We start from the raw sequence: 20,080 nt of genomic DNA, 5'->3' as shown, positions 1-20,080 counted from the left end.
GAAACCACAATCAAACTTACATCTTGAGTGTCTAGTGTGTCCTTGAATTCTTTGTTTGGCTTGCCCTTTAAAGTGACCTCCACCTTTGCCACTGTTTTAGGCATTTTGATAATATGCATTGATCTACTGAATGGGAAAAGGGAGAAGTGTCTATTGAGATAACCGACAATCAAATGGCACCATTTAAAAAGTCATGCAATACCGAGAAAATCCCCCTCCGTCTAAGACCACCCACTCCTCCGAAGCCCCAGATTTTACCAGCTGTAACCTCTTGTATGGCAGTGCTTATAGGGAGGATTGCCCGTGTGATGTAGCAGTCACAGCAGATGTGAACCTTTTTTTAAAAAAATCGGAGGGGACTAGGGTGACACTGGTTTTTCAACGCCACACACCTTCGTTTCATCTATGTGCTCATATCCCTCTCCTCATTCTTAAGATGCTCCACAGTCTCCCTTTTTCCCACATTTGCTTGTCGGACCATTTCAGGACATTCAGCTCCTGTCAAGCCCTTTGGAGTGCAACACCACGGACATATTCCTATTTAATTGCAACTGGTCTTTGCATATCCCAGATTTTTCTAACCATAACACAAACTCTGCAGCGGTCTTACCTTCAATGCATTGGTCTCATGGAACATTCTAATATCCATCAATATGTGTTAAACAGAACATATTAATATTATATAAACTTGCCTATGTTCAGCCCAGCACAGATATTCCTAATAGATGGCTATTATCATGATTCACCACACACAGGCATCCAACAGAACATTTTAACTAAATTCCAAGCTTTCACCCAGTACAGAATGGTAGACCATGTTCAAGGTGCCCCTACCACCTATTAGCATCATGCACAAATCCATAACAGAACACGTAAGGCAGAATATCTTGCACATACAGGCATCACAAACACAGAGAACACATTAGATTGAACACCACACAAATCAGACATGGGGCGGAAAAGTCAGACACCTAACAACAACACTCTTCAGTTATATAATGGGAACATCTACCGGTCTATAAGATGCATAACCAACCGGTAAAGCCTCCTGCCATCTCTCAGGCACCATATCACACATCAACTACTCAATTTATAAGGCCTACACCAAATGAGAAGGGCAAAACATCCATAATACACCATTATAAGCTAAATCTAAGACCAGTGTGTGATGGGCACCTAAAGACATTTGGAACCCATTGAACACTGGATGAGCTAGTGGGCCATACCAAACAGCAATGTCATGAAATAATATAACATCTGTCTCTAACACTCATGCTTTTCAAATACACACTTAGCATCCAGCTCCGCCATCTTGCATGCAAGCATTAGCAGCCTATGTCTTGTTCCGCCTGATATGAACACTAGGCTATGCAAGAGTGCTCTTCTCAACACATCTTTCCAGCTATTCTTGCCACTTCATGTTGAGTCAAGAACCACTAGAGCACATATGTTCTTCATAATGACATCGCACACAATATACATATTTGTCAGGCAAACCAGCGCTCTTACCTTCAAAACATGTCTCCTCTGCATCGGATTACGAGAAAAAGGTAACCGTGCTTTGTTGTCACTCTAGCGGCATCAATCTGCTATTTAATGCAAAGACAATGTGTGGGCACTTGAAGGAGGGTCTATTGCACGTACAGCTCAAGTGCTTAAAAAAAAGTATTTTGATGCAGCTACTTAAAAGTGCACGCTGAGCCGCTGTCTTTTCCTCACAAGAACCACACTAACAGTGCCTGGGAAAGTAAGGGGCTATAAAGAGAAAGTGCTTTCAAACACCTTCTACAACATTCGATGCCACCAAATTCCTAACAAATAGTGGGCAACCGCTCGAGAAATGGCAAAGAATTGATAACAGCACTGATTTGGTTGTCAGAACATCTATGGACCAGATATACCATTTACTGCTCAAAAAATACTAGTTACAATTAGCGTCTAGTATTTTTTTGACTAGTAAGCAACCAGTATTTTTGCGACTAGCAAATAATTTTCTGGGCCGACCTCTGTGCAAAAAGGTGAGTGTGGAAAATTGTGATTCACAGTGGGTCGCAATCCGCCCTAACTCATTAACATGCATGAGGTAGGTCGAAGATTGCAACTCATTCAACCTGGAGGCCATCACAGGAATGGTGGCCTGCTATGATCTGCAGACCATCATGTCTCTGACAGACTTTCAATAAAGTATACCTGATTGCATTTAAAAAGAAAAGTTTTTTTAAATGTTTGTTTGATAGTTAGCAGTGGTGCAATGAAACACTGCCAACACTCCAACAAAGCTTTTTTTTTAACATTCACAAAGGAAAAGGTGTCCTGGGGTACCACTTTCCTTTTGCTAGCGGGGTAACAACCCAACCTGGGGGTCAGTCGCTTTTCAATGTTTTATAGTTACACTTTAGGTCCCAAACCATGATACATATGGATAGGAATCACCAAACTTGTTTTAGGAACTGGGGAAAAAGTTACCAAACCCCAAAATGAGTTCACTACATTGCAACACAGCATTTCAGTATTAGCGGTCTCTGAATTGAGGAGTCTGCGACCACAAAACTGCCTGGACCTATATTCCCAATGCCAGTGATTTAAAATACACAATTGCCAAAGCAATAAGAGAACATTTTTTTAAAGGCACAATGATCCCCCGCCTTAAAAAGCATAAACCAATACGTTTTCACTTGTTCCTACCCGCGGTTTTGAGAAAGGAAGGTTTGGAATATTTTTTTTCCTTCCTCCCCAGTGAGAATGCCCTTGGAACTCCAAAAGAGAATATCTCCACTAAAGCGAAGGCACAGAGAATGTAGAATATCACAAATTTGTTGACAGCATTACTGACTGTACCAAAGGAAAAGAAAAATCTGTTAATCACGTATTTTGGCCACACAGTGAGAGTAAATATGCCCTCATTTCACAGCTGATTATGTGAACTCACACTTGCATTCCACATAAACAGTTCCTTAATGTTAATAGAAATGCCCAAACAAGCTACCAATACGCTGATGCTGTGCAACTGCAAGTGCTTTCTTGTGAACACTGCCTCTTACCATAATGCCAGGTGTGTCTAGAATACTGCATTCAGAGCAGATCAAGACAAGCCAAATCACTGCCAGATTTTCAGGATAGCCACCAACTATGTAAACGAGTTCTATTGATATCGAATGTGTGAAAATGTATCTCACGTGGACATACTGAAAATCTGTCATGGATCTGACTTCCTTGGACTTGTGTTGGACCTGTACGAGCTCAATGTATTGAATGTCATGGACAGTGCATAACTAGAGTACCTCTGTGCCCGTTTTAAACTACACTTGAGAAATAATCTCAACCATACTTGGGATCAGTTAAGTGAGCATCAATGCAAATCAGAGTCATATTGACCTTCCCCGTTAACAATGAGCTTAAAGTACAAGTTACTTACCTTCGGTAATGATATATCTGGTAGAGACATATTCTAGTCGCAGATTCCTTACCTTAGAATTTCCCCAGGCGTCAGACTGGATCTAGAGATTCTTCTTTGAGCAGTACCCCTGCGTGCCATTAGGTGGCATCGGTTGACTCCGCGGGCGTTGTGGTCGCCCTGATGACATTGCGTCACATATAGGTGCCACACTGGCACGCTGACGTCAGTTTCTTTTAACAACTTTCCACACCAGTATCGCGGAGCCATGAAGAACACTGAGAATGGTGCGCCAAAACTAGGGCCCTTAAAGGGAAGTACCTGTCCCTAGAAATCAGTTTGCAGTGCAGGGAGGATTGGCGGGTCGGTAAGGAATCTGCAAATAGAATATGTCTCTACCAGATATATCATTACCGAAGATAGGTAACTTGTACATCTGAGACTTCTAGTTGCAGATTCCTTACCTTAGAAAAGATACCCGACCAATACCATCCCCGGTGGTGGGCTGCGAAGGTCACACCAAAAAGTCCTGCAGGACCGAACGGCCAAACTAGTCGTCTCTGGGGACCTGACTGTCACGGCAGTAATGCTTGGTGAACGTATGTAGGGACACCCATGTTGTTGCCTGGCAGATATCCAGGACAGGAACCCCGCGTGCTAACACTGTGGTAGCAGCAGTTGCTCTGGTTGAATGAGCCCGCAAACCCTCACGGGTTGCTTTTTTGCCAAAGCGTAGCACATCTTGATGCAAAGGACTACCCATCGCGAGATGGTCCTCTTCTGCACCGCCTTCCCTTTCTTCACACCCACATAACCCACAAAGAGTTGATCATCCACCTGTAAATCTTTGGTAAGATCTAGGTAGAACGCCCACGCTCTTTTTGGACCCAGATGGTGGAGTCTCTCCTCCTCATAACAGGGATGTGGAGGTGTGTAAAAAGTAGGCAAGGTGATAGATTGGCCTATGTGAAAAGTCGGTGAACATCTACACCATTTTCCCTTTGAGAGAGGGAAGGAATACATTCAATGTAAGTCGGATTGCCCAGAGCTCCAAAAGGTTAATGTGGAGCCCCAACTCCGCCGGAGACCAGAGGCCTTTGATCTCCGCATCTCCCATGTGGCCGCCCCATCCGAGGAGTGATGCATCTGTCACTATGGCGAGATCTGGTTGGGGAAGGGAGAGGGATCTGCAGTTGACCCAATCTGGATTCGACAACCACCACTGCAGGTCTTTTGCAGTTCTCTCCAAGATCTGAATCATGTCAGAGAGATTTCCCTGATGCTGCGCCCACTGGAACTTCAGGTTACACTGCAGAGTCCACATTTGCCATCTGGCATGTTGGACTGGCAGGAGCCCATGAGGCCCAGCAGCCTCAGAGTCATTCTCACCGAAATCCAGGATAGAGGCTGAAAAATCGGTATCATAGCCCAAATATCCCAGACTCGCTTTTGAGGATGATAAGCCCCAAACTGCACTATATCCAGAACAGCTCTGATGAAAGGGAGCGTCTGAGAGAGAGTCAGGTTTGTTTCAATCTGACTGTATCATCAAAACTGATTTTAAATTACAATTCATTTGAGTGCATACAGCTCACCTCTATCTCATCCCTACCTGATGTTATCACTTATTAAATGCACTAAGGTAACCCAGTGTTGGTCTGTTGGGTAAATAGCCTTACAACACTGAAAATGACTAGGAGTTTTTCACTGCCAGGAAGTGGTCAGAGTACTGGCTGAGCCTCCTCCTCACTTCTTAAATTCCACAAGAAGCTGAAGACCTGGCTTTTCCAGTAATCCCACTAAGGCCTAAGTGTGCCTAGACTCATGGCTGCTCAGTGCCAGGATTCCTTCCTGGGTGATAGTGCGCTCTACAAATCTGCATAACATAACAGGACATGTAAAACTATAGCTCACATGATCTATTTTTTTTTAATTACCATGCAAGCTACCCTGTGAGTCTTTAGTGCCTACCTCAGGGGGGATTTATAAGTATTAAAAAGAAAGGTTTAGGCCTTGCAAAATGTTTATTTTGCCAATGTCGCACTGGCAGTTTAAAACTGCACTACAAGCTGCAGTAGCAGGCTTGAGACATTTTACAAATAAATCTACTTTCTTGGATGGCACAATTATTACTGCAGTCCAGTAGTAGCATTTAATTTACAGTGCCTGGGTACATGCAGTGCCACATACTAGGGAGTTACAAGTAAATGAAATGTATCAATCGGGTGTAGGCAAATTTTACCATGTTTCAGGGAGTGAGTACAAGCACCTTACGACTGGTTAGCATGGGTAAAGTGCACCAAGTTCTAATGCCAACAAAAACGAGTTAGTTCAGCAAAAAACAAGGGATGAAGACAGAAAGTCTGGGGAAATTCCACGCCAAAGATGTGAGATGATCTTTCTGGATGCAGAAAAACAAATAAAGTTATGGATCAAGCTTGAGATATTTTATAGATACTCCCACCTCTGTACAAGCTAAGGAAGGGCAGTACTGTACAGGAAACAATGCTTCCTGACAAATTTCTACTATTTCAGGGATACACTTTTAAAAAGAACACAAGCTCTTTTCCTATGTCACTGATGCTTCATTACAATTACTCTAAAGGGAGCAATGTAAAAGCCAAAGCACTGATGTTTCAAGGCATTTTAGCCGAAGCGTACCCCCCAAATTTCGAGCTTTCGAGGTCAATCTTTTCAAAAGGGCATAGCTACTGTATGTGTAAGTGTTTCAAGGGCACTATTTTAAAGATAAATAGTCTTCCTGACAAGTTTCAAGTGTTTAGTGGACCACAATTTAGAGGGAACTACAACCCATTCAAGCCGTTACTGCGTGATAGCAGACAATTGCTTTGAGCGTACTGGTAATTGTAGGATGCACACGAATCCATGATGTGAAGGAGGTAACATGTGGACATTTTGAATCGCTGTTTTTTTAAAGTGCAGGAGGATGCTTTGAGGGGTGAAAATTCACAAGTAGGAGATGAACAAAAGAAGAGTCCCTGCAATGATAAAAGGGGCCCAAAAGACAGAACTCATTTTACCTTATCCAGATGAATTCTGAAAAGGGAACATGAAAGAACTCCAAAAAGGACAGTTCTTGAAAGTGGTGTTTTGAACCATTGAAAGCTAAGCACCTTTATCAACGTTCCTTTTTGGGTTCTGATCAATCTCGCACTTAAGGGCTGATTTACAATTTGGTGAGCAGCTTCCTAGGTTAGTGGAGACTATGACCTCCACTCACATGGAGGAATACTTCACACCACAGTTAGAGATTCCTGCCAGGCAAGCGGTAAGATATCTGTGCCTCATGGTTACCTAGACTGAAGTAACTGAAGCTTTGCTAAAAGTGCCCTTCTCAATGCTCCCAACTTTGCAAAGAATTTAGTTTTTCAGTAACAAATGTCTAAAGAAGGAGTTAACTATAGAAAAACAAAAAAATCATGGCCACAACTGACAGAAGTTTCTGTATGGGTATGTTGATTATTTCTCCTGGTTTTTTTTCGGGATCCAACAAGAAAAATGATACAGCATGTTGGATCAACCATCAAAAATAGTGTAGACATTCTGATGTACAACCTGTGCCGGGTGGGCCATTGGTAAAATAATCTGAAAGCAGGGATAGCTGAGGTTCTGTAGTTGGCAACCTTAGATTTCCCACAACTCTAAACAATGTGGTGGAACTGCTAGTTTCACAGAAAGGTTGTCAACCTGTTTTTTTTTTTGCAGAAGCCTTACATTAACCCAAAATCTGAACGAGATCCCTAATTTCAAAGAGCATCAGATGAGACATATTGTTATGGTAACAGAATCTTCTCAACCATGATATGCTGTATGTAGAACAGAAATGTGTTGGGACTGATGGATGGGGGACATCAGAAACCAAAAACTTTTACTGAACAGAGCACTGCTATTTGAGGTGTTGGAAGATAAAATTATTTTCCCCAAAATTTCCCAAAAGGCATGATAAAAATAAAAAAAACACCAGGTGCCCAAGTTTCAAATTCACAAAAAAATACCAGATCATATCTTCTCCCACTGCTAACTAGAGAAGCCTGAACCAAGTGGGTAAAATATGATCACATTCTCTTTTGATACCTTGGGGATGCACAACTATATTTTGGGCTTCATGTAGTTTGGAAAGCAGCAGTTCAAAACTCACTTCACTCTGGTTCATACTGCACTACACAAACATGCACCACAAGTGCATGAATGAGTGTTAAAAACACAATTTTTTAAATAACCGTAGTTCCCAAGAACAATGGCCACAATACTCAGTTTCTAACACTATGTGGCTGTGCACTGGTCTGATTTATTTAAAGCTAGTGAGTAATGACTCCAACTTGACGTTCAACACAAGGTCAAATATCTCCCCTCTCACTTTCACAACCTCTGAGCATCCTCTGCGTTATTCTCTTCTCTTCCCCTGGACCAGTGCTACCGGCTTCTAACAGTGCTCACTCTTTGAAGCAAGCTATTTTCTGCATCGTATGTTACAACTATCAATAAATGCCGAAACAAACAACACAAATGCCACAAGGCCCTGCCAAAGGCATGCCCCAAGTGTACTAAAGAGAGAGAGAAAGAAAAAAGAAAGCCTGAATAGTTGGCTACTGATTTAAGAAGAAGTAAACAAAACGCCTGCAGGAACATACTGCATCAAAACGTTTTGAGTTTAGGCAAACCGGTTTTGGGTCATCTTTGGGTTCAAGGTCGTAAAGGTTAACTTTAGAATAAGGTAGGCCCAAGGCATCACAATGTTTTATCTTGTCACATATTTGGTAGTGGTTCTGGCAAAGAAATGAGAGATGGAATATCCACTGTTAATTTCAGTTGCTCTTTAACTCTTTATTTTCCTGTAAAGCAGTTTCATTCAATCTCACTCTAGGCTTTCACACGCATTTATTCATTCTTTGTAACTGGTATTGAGGTCCTGGTTCTGGGATCGCCACTGAGGTTTGAGCTGGAGATGACATAAGACTTTAGTCTCGCCTTGAGTTTTAAATATTTCCCTATGTATGCCAGGAGAGAGATACAGAGATAAAGTTATTTTTTTGAAATCTATATATTTGGCTATTATATTTAAGATGAATATATTCTTTATTTCTTTTAAAAAGCACTGCTCCTCCCCGAGGGCTGGCTAAATACTTTACAGAGAAAAGATTCACATGCCAGAGGAGAGAATGTTTAAAAGAAACATTTTGTCAGAGTCGGACGTTATAAGGCAAGTAGAAAGGACTGAGATGGACAAAGACTTCAACACAGACAATAAGGACCATAATCGAGATTCAAGGATGTTTGAAACAAATGTGCTTCAAACATCAGAGACGTCTTTCTTTGACAGAGGAAGATTTTAAGTACCCGTGAAAGGATATGAGATGGGTGTTTTTGCAGCTCACTTGATAGGTAGACCCACAAAATACAAAGTTCTTGTGAAGACTTTTATAGTCCTTCTTGTTTTCAATTTTGATATTTTAAGAGGTAGATTATTAAGCCCACAAGATACCAAGCTTTTTGAGAAGTCGATTGGTGAGCAGGAATCTGTTTTAAGAAGAAGTAAACAAAACGCCTGCAGGAACATACTGCATCAAAACGTTTTGAGTTTAGGCAAACCGATTTTGGTTCATCTTTGGGTTCAAGGTCGTAAAGGTTAACTTTAGAATAAGGTAGGCCCAAGGCATCACAATGTCTTATCTTGTCACATATTTGGTAGTGGTTCTGGCAAAGAAATGAGAGATGGAATATCCACTGTTAATTTCAGTTGTTAATGTCAGGCACAGGACTTTGAAATAAGATGGGCTAATGAAAAAATGCTCTGGGGTTAAGGGGTAGCCAATGAAGCTGCTTGAGGACAAAAGTTACAAGACTGAATTATGTTAAACCAGTTCTGATGCTAGCTACAGATTATAGAGGAGCAGATAAATACGAAATAAGGGAGAAAAATCATTCCAAACCCGAGATTTATTTTGACAAAGAACTCTGTTAGTCTTTGGGACCTTAAGCATCCAACAACAGTCAGTGGATAATCCTCTTTTCCATCTAAACTGAGATTTTTGAGATTCCTGCTGAATTCGGAATTCTCTTTCATCTCACATTGCTGGAACCTCTAAAGGTTTTTTTTTTAATCTGGTTTTGCACTGCAGCCTACACTTTTTTCCTAACTGACTCAAGCGATTATGGTTCAGCCACATACAGATTTATCTTTAAAATGTTCTGCACGTTTCTTGCTTGGAGATTCTCCTGCCTTCCTTCTGTGTTCAAATTCTAATGTATTTTTCCACTTCTGAGGTTTAAGAGTGCAAGAGGGGCTGTTGCGTCTTATCACATGCAGGGCGCCTAGAACTGGAACTCTTTCCTTGAAGGTAAAACAGCACCCAACCTGCTAGTCTTATACTTCTTTAGGAATTTGAAGCCCTTGCCATCCACATATTTATGGAGGAGCACTAATTTATCCAGCTCTACAACAGGTGTGAAGTCTCTGGCTACATGTACGAGTTGGAATTCATAGATTTCCTATTTATCGGGGTTGATTTTTTGGCAGTCTATATCTGGGTTTTTGCAGTCTCAGTTTTTACGGTCTGTATTTTAGGAGTCGGTGTGTTAGTTACGAAAAGAACCACCTGACGACACTAGTTCTGACAAGTATTTTTCATCAACCATTTTATAATGGATTTTCACCAGGCTGACGAAACCAACCTGGTGAATGCCCTTTCTTGATTAAAAACATAAATGTTATTCTAAGTGTTTTTTATTTAATAGTAGTGGTGCGGGTTCCTACTTCAACTCTTTCTTTTGCTTCCTCCCCTTTTAACGGAGGGAACCTTTAAACCCCGTTTACTTTCCTCGTTAATCGTCTATTTCTAGGCAGTGTCTCTACGCCCCGAGTCGAAACCTCCCCTCCGTCTCTCCACATAGCCCACTTCGCCTCTTAGATCCCGGAAGGGTGGTGGAAGGGAAAGGAAGGGTGGTGGAAGTAAGAGGAAGTGTGGTGGAAGTGAGAGGAAGTGTGGTGGAAGTGAGAGGAAGTGTGGTGGAAGTGCGAGGAAGTGTGGTGGAAGTAGGGGTGAGGGAACGGGCACAGCTGGCTTCTGTTCCCAACAAAACGAAAACAAAAACATGCAAGAGTAAGTCCAGCCTCTTTGCCAGGAGAAGAGCAAGTGCAGCACTTTCACCCAGGACAGGGACTAGAACCGAAGAATATTCCAGAGAGGCCAGCGGAGTGAAGTGCGCCGTTAACTGGATGATCGAAGGTAAACTACAGTACTAATAATTGAAAAACCAAAGCTTCTGCCGTTTCGAGTCGAATGTGTTAAACTATAACCGTCCCATCGACTCTCACTAGCCTTACTTACCCCACTAGTATTGCTGGTTCGTGGCAGATAATGTCTAAAACATGAAAAGAACAATTTCAGTCTAATTGAATCATAAACCAAAGGCTGTGACAGCTACCGAGCTGGCTCATGGTCTACAAATCTATTTTTAATACCAACTTTAAGAGAGGGGGAGAAGGGCGACGATCGAAGAAAGAGGAGAGAAGCAGAGTGAGAGCGAGATACAGAGATTAAAAAGGGAAAGACAGAACGAGAAAGAAAGTCACAGAGAGGCAGAGAAATACAGTGAAACAGCAGGCAACAATAACAAAAACAAAAGCGTGAACGAGAATGGAAATAAAAGACAGTTGTGAGCAGGACTGGCAGAGAAACAGAGGAGAAGCAGGCAAGGAGAACGCTAAAACATCTCACTGAGGGAGAGGAACCGAGATAAAGGATGCCAACTGCAACATTTTGCACAGATAAATGTTGCACCAGCGTGAGCCTAATTATTTCGCATAACATTCTTTAGCTGGTAACGACGCCCAGAAAGAGTAATACCAGAACACTGGTGCGAACAGATGGAGCGGTGTTGTTAATTACAGTCACTTAGCTGCATCCGACCCCACGGGACTGTGAGTTATTACGAAGATTCCCCACCGGGGAACGAACGTCGCCACTTTTATTGGAGGAAGGTTCTTTACCGACGAGCACCATTAACAGCCCTGGTGCGAGTCAGCGAGGAGAGAGTAAACAAGGCTCGGGGAGGCACAAGAACTTCACCTGGAGCTATCCAATGCTGGAAATGGCCAGGGCTTAAATAGTTTAAAAAAGATGCAGGAGGCGGGGTGGTCCAAGGTTTTCGTATGGGCCTGCTGAAGGAGATGTTGAACGTAGGGGTAGGCCTCATTTTGATTCCACCACCCTGCACTTCATGCGTATTCATCTCCCTCCTGCAGGTTCTTTTTCCATCCTTCCCTTCTTTGTCACCGTTTTGCCTACTCTCTTTTTCCTGCCTTTCTCTTTCTTGTGTCAAACCCTGATGATGAAAAATAAGCCCCAGTCCCCAAAAAATGAGTGTCGGTGCCCACATCCTGCGACCACCAGCATCAATTAGCAATGGATATTCCGCCACTACTACTAATACTACAGGTCTTAGACTCCCTAAATCAATAATATGAGAAAATTATGGCAAAATGGGGTTTCAGGCCCATCCAGTTCAGCCATTCAGCTTCTTTCAGCCAAAACAACCTTATTGTCATTCCGGCAAAACCACACAGTCGACTTCCCCTGTCTCCAAGTCTCTAAGACTTGCGTGCAAGAATATCAAGGATTTAGCCACACTTGCTTTAGGAAAAGCTGACTAATAGAAGATGGTCATCAGCCATGTTTCAGCTTGAATATATTGTATTGTAAGAATTTGTACCACATGTAATTCAAACTCATTTTTCCCAATGTGTTTCTTCCATTCCATTACAAAGTGTGCCAGGAAGAATAGAGTAAGGGAAGGAGAAAGATAGGAGTAGGAACTGAAGCATGTGTAAAGTAGCCACAACAGAAGTCCAGGGGTTCGGTCGATGAATGGGGTGAGGGCTCTGAGGGTAGATAAGTGGTTGATAGGGCGAGGGAAAAAGATGAGTTTTGTAGGTGTTTTGTGGAAGAAGGGGGCAGGATTTAGAACAGACGAAAAGTTGCCTCAGAAGGTCTAGGCATGAATGGCAAAGCCTCAGTTGTCAACATACAGGAAGATTAGTAAAATATGGGCAACAGAGGAGGACTGGGTCAACTTAGCATGTAATCTTGTTTTAGAGGTCAGTGTAGGTGGGATCAGAAAACAATTTGTTGGCAGGGTCAGAAAGCAATTTGTCGACAAGGCAGATATGAATATCACTGAGTCGAATTTGAGGTTCATCTCATAGGAGAATGCATCAGTTGATGCAGGTACAGGTGGAGCCAAATTAATTATGGTTTATTGTTCTTTGCATCTGCCGACAAAGACATGAACCAGTCTAGGTCAGCAGTCACCACAATGTGTTTAAGAGGCTGTTAAGCAAGATGGGGTGGAAGATCACAGACACACGGGAGAGTTAGTGCAGTGCCTAACTAAATAGGGTTTGATAGTAGCATGGCGTAGATGACAACATGAGTATTAAGTGACTGCTTGTTTCTGATTTATTGAACAATTGCTTGACTTATTTAAATGGAGATAAGCACTTGTTTGCTTTAATAAATGAGACAAATGGCCAGATTTGTAATCTGATAAATGATTTACACCGTCACAAGTGTGACAGGTATCCAGTCTGCCCAATTACAAATGTAGTATCTTGTATGATACGCATAAAAAGGCACAAGGGATATAATATACCTCAGTTTGTGAAGGATTAATCCCTATAGAAAACTCTAAATCAGGCCCAACATGTGATGTGTGTTTCATAACACGGGTGTGTGGTTGTGACATAGGTTGTTAAAAAATGGATTTTGACTTAGCCCGAGGGACTACTTATATACCTAAAATGTATTTTATGCTAAAATCAATTGTTTTTTATTTTGTATTTTCACTGTAGCAAGTTTTTTTTTATTGATTTCATCAAAACTCAAAATGAAAGCCATACCTTTTGGATTTGCCAATGCTTTTCTTAGAAAAAAACAAAAACAAAAAAAAACCTAAACTTTAACCTTGCTCCTATGCCGTACAAACTGTACCACACCTGGGAAGGATGCTGAGGGTGATGAAGATTTTGTAGTCTTGTAGTCTGCATTCTGTCATCCTCCTTTCATTTAATTTCCCCCATCTGTTTTTCTACCTCTCTTTCCCCATTTGTCACCCCTTCTGTTCCTACTCTGACATCCCCATCATGTACTGTGCACTTTCCTACAATCCCCTTGCTCACTATTCTCTCTTCCTTTTACTCTGTGGCTGTACGTCCTACTGTCCAGGTAGTGCCAGAAATAGAAACTATTGTGATTTTTTAAGCATATTATTTCCATTTTACAAACACCTTTATAGGGAACAGTAAGTTTGTAGGTGTTTCTTTGTTGATTTCAACTTTTGAATCAAATTTAGGATTCCCAGCCAGGTCTCGTTCATGTTTATTTGAAGAATATGGTCTTTTTTTGCATTAAAAAAAGTTTTTTACCTTTCTGGTAATCCGCCAGATAGATGTTTATATGGTAATCTGATTGGTGCTCTCCAAATTAGTTTTCCAGTTTCAGTCCAGTTTACAAAACAAGTACAAGATTAAGAGACTATAGCTCATTGGTTAGAATGATGAGTCAGATTGAATGCAGTATAAAAACAGAGTAATGGCCGAGTGAGCGTTAGTCAGTTAGACATGGGAAAAAAAGCAGATTAAAGAGGCTGTCTGTATAAATTTCTGGAAAGACAGACCTCTGTTCAGAGACTAAGAAGCTCATCAGAGCGTGGCAGATGCAGGACACCTACCCTAACCCGCTAGAAGTTCTGTAACCACCATACTGGCAGGTTCCTCACATCTTTTAAAGAAGGGGGGAATCGCCTTATTTTCCGTGCCTCAGGTGGCTCCTCTGTTGGAACCTTGCACTGGTGGCTCATCCACCACGTGGCTGTTAGCAAGTCCTGACCTAAGAGGGGCGGGCCTTGTGGCACTGCTTTCTAACGTTTGCATGTCTGTGGGAAAAAAGGAAATAACCTATGATCTACAGAAAAATGTTCCTCTCCCGGGGGTTTCTTTCATCGAAAGAAAATAAAAATGATGAATTAGATTCCACGAAGTGCCAGCACGTCCGGTGGTACATTTTTAGTGAAAGTGCTCCTGTTATGTGGTAGACAGTGTCAGACAAAACACGTCTGGTGAAAATGTCACATCGAAATAGCAGGGAGCTTTTTAGTAAATGCGCTACCGCGGGACTGGCCCCGAAACCACAGAATGTGGCCTGGAAGTTTGTCCACAAAAGTCAAACCGACCCTAAAAGTCTTTTTTTGCCGGCTTCTGGTCAGTGTGCCCTCTGTCAGAATTAACAGGCCAAGGGAATACGTTGCAGCCATAAATTATGCCTAGGACTGTTTTCTGAAGCAGTTCAAGATGTATGAGAGTCATAATAGAGACTGCTTAACCACGGGGAAACTGCTTACGCGACAGGGAGATTTATGCACAAAAATAATAGACGGAAGACTTCTAACTGCGAGGAACGCTACTGTGGTACTATCCATTTTTTTAGGTACCGAGCTTTCAACAAAAAGGCTGCAAAGACCAGACACCGCCTGCAAAGACTTCCCTGTCGGTTCAGAGGGAGGTCATACTTGAAGGAACAAGGCATACTGGGCACTGTCAAATGAAAAACACAACCAGAATTTAGCTGGGTTTTAAAAAAAAACGAAAAACAGCAATCTTTCTGTAAAAAAAAAAAAACGGAATTAACAAAAGTATTAACATAGGGCAAATTGCCCCTGTCCAGAACAGGCACATTCCCCATGCCTGCAAACTTCGTTATGTCCCTGGGCCCATGTCTTCAGCCATGTGATAACCTCCTCTCTTTCTTCTGCTGGTGTACTAACTGGCCTGAAATCATTGGTGGTGAAATGTCATTGACGAAAGGCAGAGGTTTTGGAGCTCCAATTATCCAGTGTTGCTCAGCTGGCTTCATCAAAGTTTCTCTGTCCTCTTCTCCTTCAATGGGTTCTGCCAACGAAATCAAGAGCAAGGCTTGGAAGTGTATCACATTTTCCTCTGTTTTCTGACCCAAACCCTAGTTTTTAGGCAGAAGGAATCTTTCCTTAAACCTGTTGACTGGTAAGTCTGTCAGGTCTCAGCGCTCTCTGCCCTCTGGTCAACTACCTTCTCCCACTTGCTGCTCTCTGTACTCAGTTTACTGCATGCCAACAACAACAAAACGTATCACTGTAAAGAGACGAGTTGGAGTCCGACCACTTAATGTTTCAGCTCTCTTACCATTTCAGACAGATGATGTATTTTACAAGAATAAAGCAGCAACTCGGTTGATTCCAGTGCAGTGTATTTTAAGAACCTTGACAAGGCTTGGCATGCACTGAAAACATGAAAACAAAACGTCTCTTGATGAAGCAAGTGTATCGGTCGGTGTGACCGCAGAGGCAGTTATTAATCACTATTTAGTTGTCTTGTCATTGGCCGCCTATTTTCAGATCCCTTCAGAGAGGTAAGGGGTCTGGAATGAAAGAAAGCAAGGAGGTCTGCGCACACAGTACTAACAATACCTACATTAGCGACTGACTTTGGGCAGCGTTACCAAGAGGAAAGAGCAGAATTAATGCACTTTGAAAATACAAATGGGAAATAACACTTTGTGGATTTCTATGGATTCATTCCTGCTCAGGACTGTCTACCAGAGAAAGTCAGTCCCACAGATCATTTAAATCTGCATACAAATCTGTGAATCTTTGATCTACTAAAACAAAAATATCAAGTCCAAACGCGGGAACTGACTGAAAATAATTTAAATTAGTAAATTTTAGTACATTTTAGGACAATCCTGGTGAATTCTAAAACGCAGAGACACCATCAAATTCTACAAAGATGAAAGTCTAACAAAAGAAAAAATACTGCAGGCACAAGCACCCTCGGCAGGACTGGATACACAAACTGTCAGTTTCTTTCACTTCCTATGTCTTTGACCTACTGCTGGTACTAGAAGCCTACCATGGTACTGAAGAGGAAGCACTGACAGTCTTAGGCTGGTCTTCTCCACAGCTTTTTGCCTGCCTCCCTCCATTTTCTGACCTTATTTTTACTGGCTTTAGGACTCTGTGCACTTTACCACTGCTAACCAGTGCTAAAGTGCTTGTGCTCTCTCCCCTAAAACATAAGATTGGCTCATACCCAATCAGCATATTTCATTTACTTATAAGATCCTATTAAAGTACACTACACGTACCCAGGGCCTATACATTAAATGCTACTAGTGGGCCTGCAGCTCTGATTGTGCCACCCACCTAAATAGACCCTTAACCATGTATCAGGCCTGCCACTGGAGGTCCTGTGTGCAGTTTTAAACTGCCATGTCCACCTGGCAAGTTCAACCTCTTGCCAGGTCTACATCTTCCATTTTCATACATGTAAGTCACCACTAAGGTAGGCCCTATATGACCCCCAAGGCAGGGTGTAATGTATGTAAAAGGCAGGACATGTACTATTAAGTATTACATGCCATGGTAGTGAAAAACGCCCAAATTCGTCTTTCACTGCTGCTAGGTCTATCTCTCCCATATGGTACCATTGGGGCTACCTTATTACAACTTATAAGTGTAATTCCCAATCTGGAAGAGATAAGCTTATCAAGTTTGCTGTCTCTGAACTTACAATTTAAAATCACAACTTATGGTGAAGCCAGATTTTAAATTGCAGTTCTGAAAATGGCACTTTTAGAAAGTTGGAACTTTCTTACTTTAGCCCTTTGGGGCCTACTGCCTGTCTCCAGTACACGTCTGGGGTGGGGTGACAGTTGAACTTGTGCGTTCCCTCTGTACAGCCAGCTACATTGGAAACTTAGCTGTGACTGACAGGCCATCCACAGCCTGATGGGCCATCCTGGGCAGGATAGTAGTGAGGGGCTGATATTTACACCTGAATGGGTAGTCTCCTGCTACACACAAAGGGCTGCATACCTCCCTGGAATGAGTCTGGAACTAGGGCAGGAAGGGAGGACCTCTGTGCACTTCCAAGGACTTTTCTTGAAGTCTAACCCACTTCAAAGGCAAAACTGGGTATAAGTGCTGGACCTCTGACATCACCAGCTCAATACATTTCTGGACATGTGGATACCCTCCTGTGCTACTACAATGACTGCCAGTCCGCTGAGCTGCCACTCTGCTGCCTGGTGTCCTCTTGCCTGGGGGTTAGGACTGGATTTACATGTGTCCAACCCAGATCCCACAGTGTCTCCAAGGGTCAGCTGAATGGTCTCCTGTTGTCTGAAGTCACAGGAACACAAAAGACTTTAACTCATTCTGCTATAGCACCTGGACTTTCCATGCTGCAAGTCTTGCCCTGCCAAGTGATGCAAACCTAGTCCTGGGCCCTTGGAAGTAGGTATAAAAGTGCTGTTTCAACCAGAACCCCAGCATCTTCAGTGGAACTGGCGCATCTTTGTGTGAATTGGAACCAACACGTTCTCGCCGTTGCATAGAGTGGACATGGTGCATCACCCTCGGAACTGGTACTTTGCCTTTGGAATCGATGCATTGTCTACTGCGGGAGCATAGATCCAATGCGTTGCACTCGGGCTGCAGCAGTGTGGAGAAAACAGACGCATATCGTCCACTGCGTGGCTCAACATTGACATCGCTTTGGCTGCACCTTGCATCTTCGTTGACAGCGACACATCCCGGATCAAGGTACTTTTGTTCAGCGTGCCAAGTGGGTCCTTGTATCTGGCCCGCCTGAGCTTTTGACTTTGCCTCGGTCCAGCGCAACCAGATACCCCATTTAAACACTCTCTGTTTCTAAGCGCTATTTTACTTTTATTCTTTAAAAATTCATATTCCTAACTTATACTTATTAGATTTTTGCTGTTTTGGTCTTGCTGTATTTATTAAATTAAGCTCTATTTTCTAAGAATGCGTGGATTATCTTTGTATGTTGTTTTAACTGTTTTACTGTCTGAAGCATTGCGCAAATAATTTACACATTGCCTCTCATGTTAAGCCTGAGTGCTCTATGCCAAGCTACCTATGGTGTGTTTGCGACTTACCCTGACTAGGATTGTGGTTCCAGCTTGGACAGGATGCATACCTCTGCCACCAGAAACCCAATTTCTAACAAAATGCATTTGACATAACAGATTATAAAGCTCTGCGGAAATGGTGGTTTTCAGCAGAGCCAATCAGACCCTTTTCCTCCATCTGCTGCAGACTCTAATTTCAAGCAACATTTAACCTCCTACTAACTATTCATTGGAAAGGTCCTTATGCTTCAGCTGGGTCAACAAGGCACAAAAACGCATGTCCAAACTTTTGTCCTACCTACTTTGACCGAGTCATGACCAAAAAATGATTTTTTCCTAAGTGGCACCTGTCTATGCTTGGAGGTAGATCTCTAAAGATAGCGAGACAAGTTTTTGGAATGAGTTGCCCAAAAAGCTTATGAGCAAAAAAATGTGTATTCCTTTAAAAGGAAATTGATATAGCACTTACTTCAAAAGTGAGTCATTTGTGGTTTAACAACTTGCTGTGCGGATTTTTTCATTCAAATTTCTACTGTTTTAGCAATTTAATTTCACGTGGCCAAGCGTTTCTGTATTTTTCCTGTTTTTGAGTGTGTTCTCAAGAGTATGTCTTGATTTTTAGCATATTATTTGTGAGTAATGTTACATTTGTTTTGGCCTTGAAGGCGGATGCCTGGTGTTATTTGTAGGTAAATATATAAACTAAGTCAAAAGGTATCCCAGTAATAAAAGAAAATTAAATGAACACGAGAAAGAAACCAAATCCTTGCAAACCAAGTGCTCTTTTACTCTCTTTGGATCTCACACTAGGCTTCGCACACAAACACCACTATGTCAGGGCACATACTGTGGCGTAACAAAGGACCCCGCAGACCCTGCAATGCGGGGTGGGGGGGGGCGAGCTTCAACGGGGGGGAGGGGGCTCCTCAGCACAGTCCACTATGCCAGGGTGAGCGGCCCCTGAATGTGTCAAAGTGGGAGGGCCCTCCTACAAGTACCTTGCTGTGGGGCCACCTTCAATGGGGCCACATTCACCTTATGTGACCTCTGGTCACATAAGAACATTTTTATTCCTAATTCTTCAAATCTTTATTATGAGGTTTATAGTGAGCTGTGAAATGTTAAATTATCTAGCACAAGTGAAAAAAGAAAACTTAAGTAACCCCAAAGATCATCTGGAAACAGAAACAATTTCAACTATTAAAACTATCTGGAAACCACTGTTTGAAACTACTTACACTGAAATTTTACGATCCAGCAGCCAGCCAGAATGCCCAGCATGCCTTTCATGGTGCTCACCACGCCCTCGTCAGGTACAATGACATGTGTTACTGGAATAAAACAAAATAAGTAATTAAAAGTTACAAATTCCAATTAAAACCAGCACCTGCAAACTGTTCCACAATCACTAGTTAACCACAAGTTTCTTCCACTGTTTCTTTTATTTCATAAATATGAAAATTACATAGTTGCCAGACACGAAGAAGTGTTTAAAACATGACCTAGAGGTACGTAATTGCAAGGTTAAATCAAATCAAGTTTATGACAGCTGTTTATTTAAACGACACCTCTTAAGGTCACATAAACCAGTGCAAAACTAATAGTTATGCCAAATGAATGTATTTGTCCAATTAATTCCTTAGCATCTGAATGAATTGAAATATCATGCCTTCACCTTGCTAAAAGGACCAATCAACAATCC

The 20,080-nt window shown here is 42.2% G+C and overlaps 1 protein-coding gene across 1 annotated transcript in view; it reads right to left on the bottom strand.

Annotated features, from left to right (window-relative positions):
• Window positions 1-20,080, bottom strand: part of BARD1 (BRCA1 associated RING domain 1) — a 454,311-nt gene that overhangs the window by 21,795 nt on the left and 412,436 nt on the right. The window contains exon 9 of the mRNA XM_069225636.1: window positions 19,617-19,709. Coding sequence (XP_069081737.1) covers window positions 19,617-19,709 — 93 coding nt within the window. The remainder of the gene's footprint in view (window positions 1-19,616; window positions 19,710-20,080) is intronic.

This window comes from Pleurodeles waltl, chromosome 3_1 (assembly GCF_031143425.1).
Source record: "Pleurodeles waltl isolate 20211129_DDA chromosome 3_1, aPleWal1.hap1.20221129, whole genome shotgun sequence".
NCBI lineage: Eukaryota > Metazoa > Chordata > Amphibia > Caudata > Salamandridae > Pleurodeles > Pleurodeles waltl.
The sequence above is the reverse complement of the archived record's forward strand: the minus strand, read 5'-3'. Positions and strand labels throughout refer to the sequence as shown.